Source organism: Lolium rigidum, chromosome 1 (genome assembly GCF_022539505.1).
Source record: "Lolium rigidum isolate FL_2022 chromosome 1, APGP_CSIRO_Lrig_0.1, whole genome shotgun sequence".
In the NCBI taxonomy this organism is placed as follows: Eukaryota; Viridiplantae; Streptophyta; class Magnoliopsida; order Poales; family Poaceae; genus Lolium; species Lolium rigidum.
The window spans coordinates 322188656-322205988 of record NC_061508.1 but is presented as its reverse complement, the minus strand read 5'-3'; the positions used below and the strand labels follow the sequence as shown (position 1 = coordinate 322205988).

The following is a 17333-nucleotide window of genomic DNA, read 5'->3' as shown; positions in this document are numbered from 1 at the left end:
TAGTTACATTTTTTTTAACCTGATCATTGGATTTATGCGTACACGTGATATTTTGACCAAATTCAAATTACGGTACGTACTGAAATCTCCAAATTTTGATAGAATTCATTGGAAATTTTGATGGATCTACACAGGACGACGGCACTCAAACGATCCGAACTGTTACCACTACCACCGCAGTTGCGACACTCTTCGCACCCACCGACCCCGCCATGGCCGAGCTGCGGCACGCCACGGTAGCGGCGGCGGCGGCCCGCGCCTCCAGCTCGCCTGCGAAGCGCGACGCGGAGGCGGCTACATCAGCCTCCTCCCCGTTCCTCCCCTCCTCCCGCGGCGGCGATGGCGGCAAGGACGGCGCGCCCCGCTCCTCCCCTCCGCTTCACCAGAGGTGCCCCGTCCCTGCCCCCGTGCGCGCCCTCCTCGTGCTCGAGGACCCTAGGTCGCCCTCCGCCTCGGCATCTTACCGGATCCTGCTCGCCGTCCTCGCCTGCCTCGCCCTTGCCGCGCTCGTCTCCGCCCGTTCCGTATGGTCGCGCCTAGTGAGTCCCTCATCCTTCTGATCCCATCGATCTCAGCTACGTTTCTTTGGGATCTCTGATGCTTACTTACACTTGTGTCGTCCTCGTTGGATCCTAGAACGCGCCCTACCTGTGCCGCAAGGATGGAATTCGGCTCCAGTGCCCCGGGGTAAAGTGACCTTGATTTCAGCGTGCATCTGGAGGAATGCTAGTGAACGCCATCTCTTTTAACGTTTGTTTGTTTGTTTGGCTTGGTGTGTTGATTACCATTCAGGTGAACGGGAGGGGCTCTCTGTGGGAGAATCCGCATGCCGCAGCCACGTCCTGGAAGCCGTGCGCTGAGCGACACAGCGATGAGATTTCAGGCAAGTGTTGTAATTGATCGATCAGGCAAAATTTGTAACTGCTGTGGAAGATGTTCCATGTATCTTGATACTACTGCAAGGTCGTTTATACTGCCCAGATGATAAAATTTGCTGAAAGTCATGCACCCTGTCACTTTGATGTGTTGTAAGTAATTCAAAGAGTAGACCTGCTAGACGTAGTACGCAAGAAGAAATTCCAAAGTTTTTGCACTAAGGTGGATGATTGGAGAAACAAATATACTCTGAAATATTCTCTCCACATTTGTTTCTGTAAAGTCTAGTGTATGGGCGCACATGAGCTCGTGAGCTAGTGCAATGGCGCACATAACACATGATTCCTTTCGATTTCCCCCCAACTGTAGAGAAACAGTACCACATTCAGTTCTTGTTATGCCTTTTTGTCACAGTACACGAGCTTTCTTCATGAAACCATAACCCCTGTCGTTTGTCCTTGAGAAAAGGGATCGACAATTCTCTATGTAACTTGACTCAGATGAAACATATGGGTGTTCATCCTCTATTTATGCGTACAATATCTAGCTTGCTAAACATTCACTTGAAATCATGGTTGCATTCTGATGTTGTCTTTTTCTCTCTACTATTCTACAGATCTTGTGTCAGATAATGAAACTTCTGGGTATATTTTTATTCATGCTGAGGGCGGATTAAACCAGCAACGGATAGCTGTACGTATGTGCCCTATTCACATTATCAACTTACTGAATTCTTCTCGTTTAATAACGCATGATTTTTTTTCCAAGCTTAAACTTCGATGGAAATTAATGGCTTATGAAGATTTGTTTACTTCCTGTGCCAGATTATTTATGTACCGAAAATATCTTAAGTATGTTATATCAAACCATCACTAGTTAATTACACTACATGACAAATTTGCAGATATGTAATGCTGTCGCAATTGCTAAGATAATGAACGCTACACTTATTTTGCCTGTGCTGAAGCAGGATCAAATATGGAAAGATCAAACGTAAGTGATGAATAAGATTTATTTTCTTATTTGACTCCTGTTTGTTTACACCTGTTTGTATCTATAATATTTGACAACCTTTATGTTCTGTTCAGGAAATTTGAAGACATCTTTGATGTAGATCATTTTATAATTTGAAGTATGATGTGCGCATTGTTCGAGATATTCCTGACTGGTTCACAGAAAAAGACGAGCTGTTCACCAGTATAAAGTTAGTTGCTTTATTTCACCTTTTCATCTGTCTTAGCTGCTATCAAGTTCAAAAACTTGATAAATGCTTGAATGTTATTTATTTTTGGGAGCGCTATTTTCTTTGATATTAGAATCGACATTAACATGGCTCGGGAGGGAATAATTACTCCTAGTCAATATGCCCATGAACAACAAGCTAACCAGATGACTTCTGCTGCTTGGTTTAGCTGTATAGTTATGTTATTTGCAAACTTGCATATGCACTTACATGTATGTTATACTGTTATGCAAGAACTTGCTAGTCCATGCAATTCAAGTTGCATGTGCTTTAAATCTCAATAATGGCTCCCTAAGTCTGCTTGTCCAGTTCAAATTATCACTATATTGGATGCTGAGAGTTTTCCGTATGCGAGAAAATCGTATTGCTAGGGCATTGGTTTCTGCTTCTCCTAAGTTCTCTTTGTTTCCTATCATTTCTTCATCTCCAATAGGCATCTGTATCAGTGACTGCATTATGTTGCTAAACGGGTTGATACTGTTATCCCACTTTATTATAGCAGTTCAAACTACAGTAGCAGCTGCCATGTGCGTTATTAATGATTTGTTTTTCACTCGTGCGTTTTATGGCATGATAGTTTACTAGCTGATACATATAGTTTCTTCCAGTTGCGAACTGGCTGATAGCCTGATATCACCATTTAATCTATTTATCATCTGAAGAAACATTTAACCCATTTATTCTGCCCTGTCCACTGGGTAAGATCTTTCCTAGTGGTCGGAACTTTGTTCATTTCTGAGCTAGTACCTGTGAATGTTTGGCAAATATAAGTAATGCTGACCGGTGCAAAATGTTGCTAACCTGTATGCTTAGTTGCATGGTTACATTAATGTGCTTTGTTGTGTGAGGTAAAATATCTGTGTTTTATGTTATTTTGCTTACGTGCAACACAAACATATTATTATACTTAACTGTAACTTTTCTTATTATTTATGCTGATTTTAACAGGCGCACTGTAAAAAATATCCCAAAATATGCATCAGCACAGTTTTATGTTGACAATGTGCTTCCAAGGATCAAAGAGAAAAAGATAATGTCTATCAAGCCATTTGTTGATAGGTTGGGGTAAGTGTTATTAGCATTCTAATATTTTCATGGTTCTCTTCTGTTCACATTATCTTGAGACTTGTATATATTTTTATAGCCCGACCCTAAATTTCACATTAGTCTTTCATGGTCAAGTTTCGCAGAGTTTGTAGCTTGCTGTTTGGTCACTTACATTGTTTTGACTTACAGCTATAGTGTAATGTGAGCTCACCATTTTAGGTATGATAATGTTCCAATGAAGATTAACCGGCTGAGATGTAGAGTTAATTATCACGCCTTAAAGTTTCTACCTGGCATTGAAGAAATGGCTGACAAGCTGGCAACGAGGATGAGGAATCGAACTGGAAATGTAAATCCGTACATGTAAGCTTAGTTAACCGTTTTCAGATTAACCTGCTTAAACTTAGCAAATTTTTACATATCTCACACTCAGTTATTATTGCTTTTGAAGGGCTCTTCATCTTCGATTCGAGAAAGGGATGGTGGGTTTATCATTTTGTGATTTTGTTGGAACCAGAGAGGAGAAAGCAATGATGGCTGAATATAGACAGAAGCAATGGCCAAGACGCTTCAAGGTGATGTTCTAATGTGAATTGTCCGTTATATGGAAATCAGATAATGATATGAGTCTGAAGAGGAATAAGGTCACTGAGTACAGTACTTAAATATACTTCCTTCTCTTGCATGCAGAATGGATCTCACTTGTGGCCTTTAGCACTGGAAAAGAGAAAAGAAGGTCGCTGCCCACTTGAGCCTGGGGAAATAGGTTTTATCCTGCGTGCAATGGGATATACGAAGGAGACTCAGATATATGTTGCATCAGGGCAAGTGTATGGTGGAAATAACAGAATGGCACCGCTGAGAAATATGTTCCCTAATTTGGTAGGTGTTTTACCACAAATCCTTTTTGTTGCCTTTGTATGCCTTCTATGGACATAGTGCAAAACTACAAATTCAAAGAAGGAAAATAGTTAGAATAGTTGGGCAAATTTTCAGGAAGGATAATTACCTGTAGTTGGGAAAACCACCCGCAGGTGGATAATTTCAAGAGACAACTGACCCTTCTTTGTTGATTGCAGGTCACGAAAGAAAATCTTGCAAGCAAGGAGGAAATAGAGCATTTCAAGAAGCATGTAACCAGCCTTGCTGCCCTGGACTTTCTGGTTTGCTTGAAGTCGGATGTATTTGTCATGACCCATGGTGGCAATTTCGCCAAGCTGATCATCGGCTTCCGCCGGTACATGGGGCGCCATAGGCTCAAGTCTATCAAGCCAGACAAGGGGCTCATGTCGAAGTTCTTCGGCGATCCCTACTTGCCATGGGCAACTTTCGTGGAGGATGTGATGATCACTCACCAGACACGAACTGGCCTCCCTGAAGCCACCTTCCCGCACTATGACCTCTGGGAAAACCCCCTCACTGATTGCATGTGTAGAGCTTAAACTATAGACTAGAGGCGATTGTGTATTTGTGTATAGCTTGATTGATTCCTTTGTTCATACAATCTATCCTTTTAAGGCTGTAACTGTAAGTTTTATATAGTTATTTGTTACCACTTTCAGTGATCTCTGTAGAGTTACTTTCACCTAGAAGTACATGTCAATGAAAAGTCCAATTGATGTATATCCGTTTCACCCCAAAAAATAGAACAATTGATGTATACCCTCGAGAGCATAATAATTGCATGGTTGAACAAACAAATTTCCATTCCATAAAGCCTGAGGGCGCTGTTATAGAACATTGTTGAAATCAAATATATACAGCTGATCGGCAATATTCATCCAACAGTCTGTGAAGAAAGCTATGCTTCAGCAAACAAATAATATCTGAAGAATAGCTAGCTAGCGACATGGAGTAAGCCTGAGGGCGCTGCTACAGGGCATTGTTGAAATCAAATACAGCTGATCGACATGATTCATTCATCGGTCTGTGAAGAAAGCTATGCTTCAGCAAACAAATAATATATGAAGAATAGCTAGTTTTTACATTTGCGCAACTGGTCGAACTTAGAATTTGGGCTTGATGTAGAGATCGCGCCTGCACATAGGGCACAGCGGCTTGCTTTCGAGGACGGCCTGCATGCACGCGCCATGTAAGACATGGGGCTTGCCGCATCCCGGCCACGCCGCGAGGTCGTCGCCCTTCAGAAGCTCGTAGCAGACGCTGCAGCTCTCCTCGTCGTCGGTGGCCACCACCTTCCTTCGCTTCGCCGGCCTCTGTTCGCCATCCGTGTCGTTGTCGTCGTGGCCGCACCGCACCGGTTCCGGCAGGTTGAGCTCCATGCCGGTGAAGCGCGAGGGCCACGGCTTCTGCATCATGTGCTCCAAGGCGGCTCGCATCTGGTCCATGCTCGCCTGCGTGCTGTTCGCCTCACGGAGGATGCCGACGTCCACGAACACGTCGACGCGCGCGGCGCCCGGCGGGAGGCTCACCCGCGACGCCAGGCTCGTCCACAGCTCCCGGAGCCGCTTGCTGGAGCCGTCCGGGTATATCAGGTGCGCCAGCGACGCGCCGGCCCAGTCGAGCGACCTGGCCCCGTGGCCGGCGGCGGCGATGAACCGGAGCTGGTGCTGTCTCGTGCTCCCGCACGCTTTCACGCTGCCGTCTGAAGACGGTCCGGCCGAGAAGCGGGTGTAGCGGTAGTGTACTAGGATGTGCCTCTCGTCTCCTCGTTCTTGTTCTTGGTGCGGAGCGTCGGCGGAGGCCACCCGCATGAAGCCGGCCGTCCTCCCTGCGGCGACGAAATGCGGCGGGGCTGAACCTCGGTGAGGAAACCGCGGGAGTAACAACCAGAGCTCATCAAACTCGCCGTCGCTTTCGTCTTCCGAATCATGATGATCTTGTCCGTGCTGGTCCTGGTACCTCAGCAGGTCCCATATTTCCTGAAGGTCAGCGTCGGAGATGGAGTCGAGGAAAGCATCGGGGGCGGCGGCGGAGGAGTCGCGGTCGTGGTGGTCCCGTTCCAGCCGGAAACCGTCGTCCATGGAGCGCGCCGGCGCGACGGGCCTCTCCGCCGTAGATATGCTCGTTGGATCCGGCCCCTTGTCGATCTTCTCCTGCGGTCGTGTGGTAGCTAGAGGGAGATGTCTAGGGTTTGGTGCGTGCGTTTGCTATCACACAGGGAGGAGGGATTCATGCATGCATGGGCGTTGTGCTTATATCGCCGTGTGAGAGTGAACTGCTTACAGAGTCGGACTCCAAATCGATTCCCAGTTCAAGTTGCTGACACAGCCAGCTAGCCGGGTTGAGAGTCGGACTCGATCGATCGGCCACCGACGTGTCTGGATAAAGTAATGCACAAGTAATGTCTCGCGGTCCACAAACTGGACAAGTATGGATCCAGCTTGTCATTGTGATTGCAACTTTGTGTGCTACTGTATTGAGTTGAAACTTGTTGTACTGCCAGTTGCCACTTCCATTTTCCGTTGGAAGCTGGTTGCTTTGTTACTTTTCCTTAGGAACTGTGTGGCCCATTCTTACATTTGATGCTGGTTACGGCGCACCTCTGCGTTATATGTTTGCACAAGTTATGCGTGCATTCATCTAAAAAAAAAAGTTATGCGTGCATTCTTGCATAGGGATGAAAACGGAGCGGATACGGATGGAGTTGAGTACGTGGTGCCACATTTGTTTTCACATTTTTTGCGGAAGGAAAAAACGAGTACTGAAACCTTGGAAACAAAGACAGATATTGTCAGAAACGGATACATACCAAATACGGTGTGAACACAGAGTGGTGCAGATATTGGTTGGAACCAAGAAAACCCTTGAATCATGCAAAAAAATAAATCTTAAGCATTCAAACAGGCTAGCAAAGTTGTTCCGTAATATTAGCATGGTCCTTGATTTACTATGAAATAAGGGAAGGCCAAACCTTGGAAGCCTCCTCGAATGCATGAAGAGATTACATGATCGCCAATTTTAGGAAGAGACACTTTGGAAGTTTGGATTGGCAAGGTCATGATATGAGCATGTTGGAATGGGTGATGCACATCAAGCCCTAAGACGGAAACTCCATATTAGCTAGAATCGGAACTTCCATTTCTGCGCATGTTCTGCCGAAAAACGTTGTTCCGTTTTTATTTCCATTTCCTCCAAAACAAATTCCATTTCTGCTTCAGTTTTGTAAAATTCTATTTCCGTTTCCATATTTTCATTCCATGTCCATTTTTCTGCGGAAAATTTGGAAACTTTCCCCTCCACTTTCATCCCTATTCTTGCATATACATGTACAGTACAGTACTATGATCTTTTTGAATTGTATACGTACATGTACTCAAATGATTCATTATATATGGTCGTAGATATTGGGTTTCAACACTTCTTGCCAAAACTCGGACTGTGTTACTAGTTTTCCATGAATTCCCGAGACGATACTAAGTTCAGCAACCCACTTGACGCTAGCTACATGGACAACTTTCTATTTTACTTTTCTCTCTTACATGTGGGGCCTCCCCTTTATCCCTGTTGGAGAGAAGATATAAATATATTTGTTTGTTTTCCCGACATCGGGTCCCACCACTTTGCTCCATCAGCGACAGAAAAACAATCCACAAAGTCTACCACGATCCTGGCCCATGCATGTTGCGGTGTGCACGCTATGAGCATGCCAAACGGCGAGATAGGCCAAAAACTTCTTTTTACAGGCAACGACACTTACATAAGTGACTTCAGCCATGTGTTGACAAATTCTTTCACAAAATTATGAAACATAACTGAAACACGAATATTTTTGTGAAATAAACTGTAGCGACGTTAGTAATGATGTCATCAGTTTCACTTTTTGTCAGACTGTTTCACAATGTTTTTCATGTATCACTTTAGTTTCATAAAAGTTTCACTTGTGTTTCAATTATTAGTTTTATACTAGATAAATGTCAAAAATCTCACCAATCTCGAAGCAAACAATGGACAGTAGATGTGACACCGGTAGATACAGTTGCCTTTAGATACAATGGCAGCCATCTTTTCATACAGAGGTCATTGACTCACTCTCTGCTGTTATTGGGAAGTCATTCTCATTGGACATTGTTATCCTTGGCTGCTGGTCCATTTGGAGAACTCAAAATGATTTTCTATTCAAAGACATCACTCCCAATTTATACACATGCAAGAAATTATTCAAGGAGGAGTTAACTCTCTTGGTCTACAAGGCAAAAAGGAAATCCTATGCAGGGCTTGCAAATTGGGTGAAACATTTCACTTAAGGGTATAGTTGGTTTTTTTGTGTGGCTCAGTTAGTTCTTTTTCTATAGTTTTGGTTCTAAGGTGCTTTACTCTAACACCTCTTTAGCTGTACTCTAGACCTTTTTGGACTCTTTTTCTTCTTATATAAAATAAATAAAATACACAGTGGGGAAACCCACTGTTCAACTTCAAAAAAAATCTCAGGATTTAATTATTTTAACTTTTCTAGATGCGGGTATATAGATAAAACAAACACACTTGTTTTGTGTGTACTGGGTACTTTCCCTTTCGACTCTCTCTCTCCTTGAGTTGCCTGTCATATTTCGTGAACCACCTCCACTAACGTGGTGAAAGAAAGCCGACGAAGAGCAATTCTCTCACTTTCCTTCTTTTTTTTAAAGATATATGATCTAAGTCTATCTTTTTAAAATGGAGGGAAACTTTGCCTCATCTGTTAATTAAGAAGAGAGAGTGTCTAGTTTTTGGAGAAAACCAGGTGAAAACCTACCACAACAGTGTCAAGCCCACACAAACAACACATCCACAAACACTCACGCCGCCAAGCCCTAACATAGACCGGAACAACATGGTTGCACCCACTCTAGCCAACAAAAAAGACCACAAGCGACACAAACCAACTGACACTCTAACACCACACTAACAAAGGCAAGCCATTCCATTAGGGGCGCCCATCAATCAACTGCGGATCCAGGATACGAAGTAGCCAAGGTGGCGAAAAAATCGCAAACCTCTCTTGTGACTACAGCTCCGGATACCGTTGCCAACAATCCTGACTTAGCAACATCATCACCAAAAGAAACCACATGTCTATCGGACTCAGGCGAGAGCGACGCTACAACATCGACAACACCACTCTTCTCAAAGCCATGTGACTGACTCGGCGGAGAAGCCACAACAGAGATCTCATGCGAGTCGGACCTCACTTCCTCGATGGAAGGAGGCATAACCACACGACCACACAACTCCAGGAGTTCACAGACGAATCCCCACATAACTCATGTAGCTCTGGTGTGATGTGCATTATCGGAACCAATATCCCATCTATGTATCGATCTTAGAGAATGTCGACCCAACATGTTGCGGCGACTGGAAGGGACTACCACGGGTAGAGAAACAACTATAGAGTTGTTCTTCATCAACCAATGGTGAATTCTGCTCAGCGGAGCCAAGCGGGAATGAATCCTGCATGGTGGCGAGCTCCTGCCCACCAGAAGAACATGCCTTCGTCAGCTCCAAAGAATCACTAACGCGTGCCAACAACATCTTGAGACTTGCCACCTCTTCACGAAGGGGGCGAGTTGCCTCCTCGACACGGTCATCAACCAACTGAGCAGGGGCGAAGCTGCATGGGATCACCCTGATGCACGGGCATGCGGGTCCAAAAATATTTTTTTTCTGTGGACATGTGGTTACAATCCAAATAGGATGTGTGCATCAGGCTAGGCGGCCAGTTGTGTTGTTGTGCATCAGACTAGGCCAGTTGTGCATCAGGAGTTCAGGACTGTCTCCTCCAAGCCCTCGAGGCTGCTAGCCACTCCCGGCGCCCGAGCCTACCCACGCCACAACCAGATAGATGGATCACTTCGTCTGTTTTCACCTCTTGAAGGCAAGATCATGGGCCTGTTTGATAGCCTGCGTCCGATTTGGGGCTTACTTGCGCAGTGGTGCGAGGTCACCTGCGCATCTGGAACGAGCCACGGGTTAGAATTGGCATGTTGTTTGGTCGATCGGGCTGCATCGTTTAGGCCAAAATGGTCCTATTGTTTGTTTTTCTGCATCCAACCCCAAATCTCGATGGAGAGGAGAGTACGTCTGGTTGGTACCATCCAAGCAAATCTATAGTCACCTCTTCTCTACAACGGGTAGTCTTACCATACTATCACCTCCCATCACACATAAATCACAGTTCATCAGTTGCACACCAAGCTAGCAGTTCACGAATTCAGCCCTAGCTACTACAAATAGTAGTTCATAACGCTATTCCCTAGCTACTACGAATGGCAGTTTATCATCACGGGGTAGTTTAACATACGGGGATCACATTGGGGTTCGAGAAGCAGGGAATCAAATGAGGGTTCTTCTTCACTTCACTTCTCCACTTGTTATTCTCCTTCTCAAATAACTTAAGCGTGTCATTCGTAGTAATTAAAAAAAAGGGTAATTCTAAGTTGGATGAAAATAAAGGGGAGAAATATTACTTCCTTTGTTAGTAGGTTAAGGGTAATTCTAACTTGGACGAAAATAGAAATTTTACTTTATTTATTAGTAGCTAAGATATACCACAATAAAGTGGCGCATCAGCTCCGCCCCTGCAACTGATCGAGCTCTATGCACAACAAGACAAATTGACAGTGCAGGTTAGAGTCAAAACTTGCCGTTGACCTTGAACTCCTCGTAACACCTTAGAGAGGGCCTTAGCGGCGATGTTGCAACCGGCGACGAGTGGCACACGACCTCTGCCCAACTCCGGGACGCCGAGGGACGAGGAGACTGAGCGGACGGAGAGCGCTCCACTAGCAAGGGGCACGTGCATCCAGAGAACGAGCACGAGCGTCAGGAGAGCAAGAACGAGCGGTTGGAAAGCCGTTGTTAAGCTAGAGACGGTCCTCCCGGACAACTACGACGAGGATGCGGTCACGGCCACCGCCATAGCCGCGTCATTGTCCGACGAGGAGGCCAAGTGGTCATGGCCAGGGCCGGAGGACATCGTCTAGCTCTCGCAAATGGTGGCGGAGCACGTAGCCTCCCTGCCACCGCCAGCACAGGCAGCGTGGGACTGCCAGGAGGTTTCAGCGCCTCCGCCACCGACACCACTGTACTTTGCACCTCCTCTGCTATACGTGCCGCCGCCTCCGCTGTACGCCCAACCAGCGGAGATGCCGGCTTGGGCGCAACAGTTGTAGGCGCCCCCACCCTTTGTCGACCTCGTCTCCGAAGACGAAGAAGACGACAGCGTATGATTTTAGTTTAGGTTTTACTTTAAAACTATGTAAATTATGTTTAAATCATTAAAATTTCAATCATATTTTGGGCGCGACTTTTTCAACTCGTACATTTCTATTTGTTTCGTGTGCGCGGGCTAAGGGCATCTCCAACCGGGCGACCCATCCTGCGCCCGCGCGTCCGGATGGGTCCAGCCGGACAAAAACCCGGCCCAACGCGGGGACGCACCGCAAAAGCGGACGGCCGCGGCGTCCGGAACGACGCAAACCCGGCCCATATCTGGGACGGGTTTGCGTGGCCGCGGATGGCACGCTGCGTCCTCGCGTGTCCGCCTGTCTGCCTGTCCGCGTGGCTGGCCACCTGTCGGTGCCCCAGTCCTATTAAATGTGGATTGGGGAAGGGGACTGTCCCTATCCAGTCCCCACTTTCCACTCCGGCCGCACGCGCGAGCTCGAAGCTTCCGCGCCGCCATGGCCCCGAAGCGCGAGTTCTCGCCATCCGCCAACGACCATGAGGCCGGCAGCAGCCGGCCAGTCGCGCCGGCGCCGTTCGCCTTGGGGCCGCCGGCGATGCCCAGACGCGACCGGATCTATGTCACCGTAGCGGTGGCGCAGATGTTCTGGGACGCCGGCGTCCCAATGCCGTGGGGGGACGTGCACCTCCCCCACGGCTGGCACCTGAGCCCAGCATCGGGTTCCGGTGCCGCCCATCCCGGCTCCGGCCGCGCCCGCTACGCCGAGATCCGGAGGCGCCGCGCTCAACCGCCGGCGGACCTCCAGCGAGGACCCCGCGTACGGTGACGCAAGTCCCAACTGGGACTTGTGGTTCGAGGTGGAGCACGATGCGCGCCGGCGCACGTGCTTCACATCCGCGACGGCGCGGCCTCGCGCGCAGCCGCGCACACCTGCTAGGCGGGCTGGCCGCCGCCCCGGCGGCCTCTACATCAACGAGCCCGCGCCCCAGCCACAGCCGCAGCCCCAGGAGGAGGAGGACGACCCGAAGTTGCAGGCGGCGCTCGCGGCGTCCCGCGAGCAGGGCGACCTCGACGAGCTGGCCAAATGGCCGCACCTCGCCGAGACGCTGCGCACCTCCGCGCGCGGAGGAGGCGGCCGGGAAGGCCCGGGAGGACGCCCGGGCGGAGGCGTGGGCCTTCCTCGAGCTGGCGCGCCGTCAGGAGGAGGCTACGCGTCAGGCGGTGCTCCGGGAGGAGGAGGAGCGCCGGGCCGCGCGCCTGGCGGAGGAGGAGCGCCTGGCCACGCTCCGGCTACAGGCGGAGCTGTAGGCCGCAGCGGAGGAGCAGCTCCGGCAGGAGTCCGCGCGGAGGGCACGGCTGCGCAGGCCGGCGAGCCCGCCGAACCCGCACTCCGCCCGGGAAAGGGCGCAGGTGGGAGCCCCGGCCGGAGTCCCGGTGCCCTCCGGCGTGACGAGCCGGAACAGCGCGTCGCCGCCGGGGGCGTCGTCGTCATCGACGCCGACGATGACGAGTACTACCGGGGGTAGTATCGCCGACGGCCACCGTGCTCGCAAACCCTCGTCTAGGGTTTCTTTTTTTTTAGTTTAAAGCCCATATAGGGCTTTCTTTTGTGTAAAAATTGCCCAAAATAGGGCTAAGTTTAATTAACCACTAGTTTAATGTTATTTTTGGCTGTTTTCCTTTTTTATTTTTATCTTTGTTTTTTTAATTACATATGCGGTGCGTCCGCGCGTTGGGCGCAGCGTGCGACCCAAACGGACATGCAGACGCGGGCCGCTGTCCGGGTGTCCGTTCGGTCACCCAAACGGCCCAAAACGGACGACCCAGCGCGTCCGTTTGGGTCTCGCGGTTGGGCATCTCCAACGGGGCGACCCATCCCGCGCCCGCGCGTCCGGATGGGTCCAGCCGGACAAAAACCCGGCCCAACGCGGGGCGCACCGCAAAGCGGACGGCCGCGGCGTCCGGAACGAGCGCAAACCCGGCCCAAATCCGGGCCGGATTGCGTGGCCGCGGATGGCACGCGGCGTCCTCGCGTGTCCGCCCCGTCCGCGTGGCTGGCCCACTGTCGGTGCCCCGGTCCTATTAAATGTGGATCGGGGAAGGGGACTGTCCCTATCCGATCCCCACTTTCCACTCCGGCCGCACGCGCGAGCTCGAAGCTTCCGCGCCGCCATGGCCCCGAGCGCGAGTTCTCGCCATCCGCCAACGACCACGAGGCCGGCAGCAGCCGGCCGGCCGCGCCGGCGCCGTTCGCCATGGGGCCGCCGGCGACGCCCGAGACGCGACCGGATCTACGTCACCGTAGCGGTGGCGCGGATGTTCCGGGACGCCGGCGTCCCAATGCCGTGGGGGACGTGCACCTCCGATACGTCCAACACGTATCTACTTTCCCGAACACTTTTGCTATTGTTTGGCCTCTAATTTGTGTATTTTGGATGCAACTAACACGGACTAACGCTGTTTTCAGCAGAAGCTGCTCCGGTGTCTCGTTTTTGTGCGGAAATCCAACTTTCGGGAAAAACCTCGGAATTTATGCGAAGGCCCTATTTTCCCAGGAAACTAACGGAGCCGGAAGGGCAATTGAAGTGGAGGCCCGAGGGCCCCACACCACCGGGCGGCGCGGCCCGGGGGGCCCGCGCGGCCGGGTGGTGTGGCCCCCTCGGCCGGCCTCCGACGCCCTCCTTCGGACTACTTATTCGCCTCGACCTAAAAACGCACGGAGAGAAGTCGAAGTCGCCGAAACCCTCCGAACGCCGCCACATCGCGAAACTCCGTCGCGGGAGCCGAAGTCTCCGTTCGGCACTCCGCCGGGACGGGGAATTGGAGGAGATCATCACCGCCATCACCGCCAACGCCTCTCCATCAACCGGCAATGTTTCCCCCATCCATGTGTGAGTAATTCCCCCGCTGTAGGCCGAAGGGGATGGTAGGGATTGGATGAGATTGGTCATGTAATAGCATAAGATTGTTAGGGCATAGTGCCTAGTGTCCGTAGATGGTACTTTTATGATATTGTTGCAACTTGTTATGCTTAATGCTTGTCACTAGGGCCCGAGTGCCATGATCTCAGATCTGAACATGTTATTGATTCATGAAGATATTCGTTGTTTATGATCTTACCTGCAAGTTGTATACACATGTCGCTGTCCGGAACCAATGGCCCCGAAGTGACGAAATCGGGACAACCGGAGGGAATGGTAGTGATGTGAGGATCACATGTGTTCACGGAGTGTTAATGCTTTGCTCCGGTACTCTATTAAAAGGAGTACCTTAATATCCGAGTAGTTTCCCTTGAGGCCCGGCTGCCACCGGCTGGTAGGACAGAAGATGTTGTGCAAGTTTCTCATTGCGAGCACGTACGACTATAATTGGAACACATGCCTATTGATTTATTAGTACTTGGACACCGTTTTATTATTATCTCGCAAATGCCCTGCTATGATTGTTACATGAGTTTCTCTCATCCATGCAACGCCCGTCATCCGTCCCCGTGCCTACGGTATTTTAATCCTGCTTGTTTACTAAAATCACTACTGCTGTCTTTGTTACTCTGCTCTGTTGTTATTTCACTACTGCTACTTGCTATAAAGCTGTTACTCTTGATAAACTCTTGCGAGCAAGTCTGTTTCCAGGTGCAACTGAATTGACAACTCCGTTGTTAAGGCTTCCAAGTATTCTTTGTCTCCCCTTGTGTCGAATCAATAAATTGGGTAATACTTCCCTCGAAGACTGTTGCGATCCCCTATACTTGTGGGTCATCAAGACTATTTTCACGGCGCCGTTGCCGGGGAGCATAGCTTTATTTGGAAGTTCACTTGGATTGATATTGTTCGCTGCAAATTCTCCATCATGGGTAAACCTCGCGATACTAAGATCGCCATATTACCATCCACTACAAGAAAAGGTACAATTCCGAGTACCTCCGCTACACTTGATTCACCATCCGTGATTGATAAACTTGTTTCACCGCCACATGCTTCGCATGCGGGTACATCTGCTGAATCTGAACACTCTCATAATACTGATAATATTTACTGCTGTGCTTGATGATAGTGGTTCATTGGGAACTTTTCTAGATGCTTCCATTGCTAGGTCTAGACAAATTGAAAATGCTGAAATTCCTGATGTTACTACACCTGTTAATTCACCTGAACTTGAATATTCTAGTGATGATCTTGATGAAGATTATGTGGAGCTTGATGATGATTTTATTGAAAAATGCCATGCTACTACTGATGCAAGAAAAATTAAAAAGTTGCTTGCAGAACACACTCGTTAGATATAAAGCTGTCTCCTGATCCTAAATTTGCCACATCTCCTATAAACATTAGGGATAAAGATTATGACTTTTCTCTTGATCTATCTCATATAGCTATTGTTGAGAAAACACCTTTTTGTGGTACTGAAAAAGAAAGTCTTTGTTGAACACATGACTGAGTTATCTACTTTGAGTAGCTTGTTTTCGATGATGTTAAGAAGCGTACTTACTTTGTTGCTAAAATATTTCCATTCTCATTAAAGGATGACGCTAAAACTTGGTATAATAATTTGCCACCTGGTTCTATTAAAAGTCCAAAAGAATTGCTTGCTTGTTTTCTTTCGGAAATACTTTCTGCTAGTGCTCAACATGCTTGCTTTGCAAAGAGTTTATAGTTTTGATCGGGGAGATGAAGAGAAATTGCCCGAGGCTTGGGCAAGATTTTGCTCTCTTATTAGAGCTTTGCACGACCATGATTTAGAAAAGCATGAATTACTTGATATATTTTATAGTGGACTAACCATTGATTCTAGGGCATACCTGGATAGTTGTGCTGGTTGTGTTTTCAGGAAAAGAACTCCAGACGAAGCTGAAGAATTATTGGCTAAAATAGGCCGGAATTATGATGATTGGAATACGCCTGAACCAACTCCAACGCCAATAGTGAAGAAGAGGGGTTTAATTAAATTGAATGATGAAGATATGAGGGAAGCCAAGAAGTCTCTCAAGGAGAAAGGTATTAAATCTGAAGATGTGAAGAATCTACCTCCTATAGAAGATATATGTGAGATAATTCCCCCTTCATCCATGATTGAGGTAAATTCTCTTCAACGCTTTACTAGGGAAGATATTCCATATTCGAAACCTCCTGCGCAATGCTTAGATGAGTTTGATAATTATATTGTTAAGCAAGAAAATTTTAATATGAGAGTAGAGAATCATCTAATGGAAAATTCTCAAGCTATTAGTCAATTGCATGATATTGTGGAGAGAACCTCCAATGATGTTAAGATGCTTGTTAAACATTTTCAAATGATTCAAACTCAAATTGATCAACTCACTAAAGTGCAAAATGACTTGTTAGGGAATAATTCTAAAGAGAAACATGCTTATGAAGTAACAACTAGAGGTGGTGTCTCTACCCAGGATCCTCTATATCCTGAAGGGCATCCCAAAAGAATTGAACAAGATTCTCAACGCATTGAACCTAGTGCTCATTCTAAGAAGAAAAAGAAGAAGAAACATAAAAATGTTGTAGAATCCTCAGAACCTGTTAATGATCCTAATAGTATTTCTATTTCGATGCTGAAACTGAAAGTGGCAATGAACATGATAATAATGAAGATAATGATAAGAATGATACTCCTGATAAAGAAGAGGTTGAAAAGGAACCTGAAAAGCATGCTAAAAATAAAAAGTATACTAAAGAAGATTTTATTACTGAGAAACATGGTAATGAAAGAGAACCTTGGGTGCAAAAGCCAATGCCTTTTCCTGCTAAGAAACTGAAATCAAAGGAAGAGGAACACTATAATAAATTTTGTGATTGGATGAAACCTTTATTCTTGCAAATCCCTTTAAGCGATGCTATTAAATTGCCACCTTATTCCAAGTATATGAAAGATATTGTTACTAACAAAAGGAAAATCCCCAATGAGGAAATTTCTACTATGCTTGCTAATTACTCTTTCAATGGCAAAATTCCAAAGAAGTTGGGCGACCCAGGTATACCTACTATTCCTTGTTCTATCAAGAATAATTATGTTAAAACTGCTCTATGTGAC

At 47.6% G+C, this 17333-nt stretch overlaps 1 protein-coding gene and 1 pseudogene across 1 annotated transcript; one reads left to right on the top strand and one right to left on the bottom strand.

Moving 5' to 3' along the window:
• Positions 1–212: 212 nt before the first annotated feature.
• Positions 213–4678, top strand: LOC124684281 (annotated as a pseudogene).
• A 494-nt stretch (positions 4679–5172) lies between these two features.
• LOC124662261 lies at positions 5173–6150 on the bottom strand. Its single transcript, XM_047200120.1, has one exon. It carries the CDS (start codon positions 6148–6150, stop codon positions 5173–5175), a length of 978 nt encoding a protein of 325 aa, XP_047056076.1.
• Positions 6151–17333: the final 11183 nt, after the last annotated feature.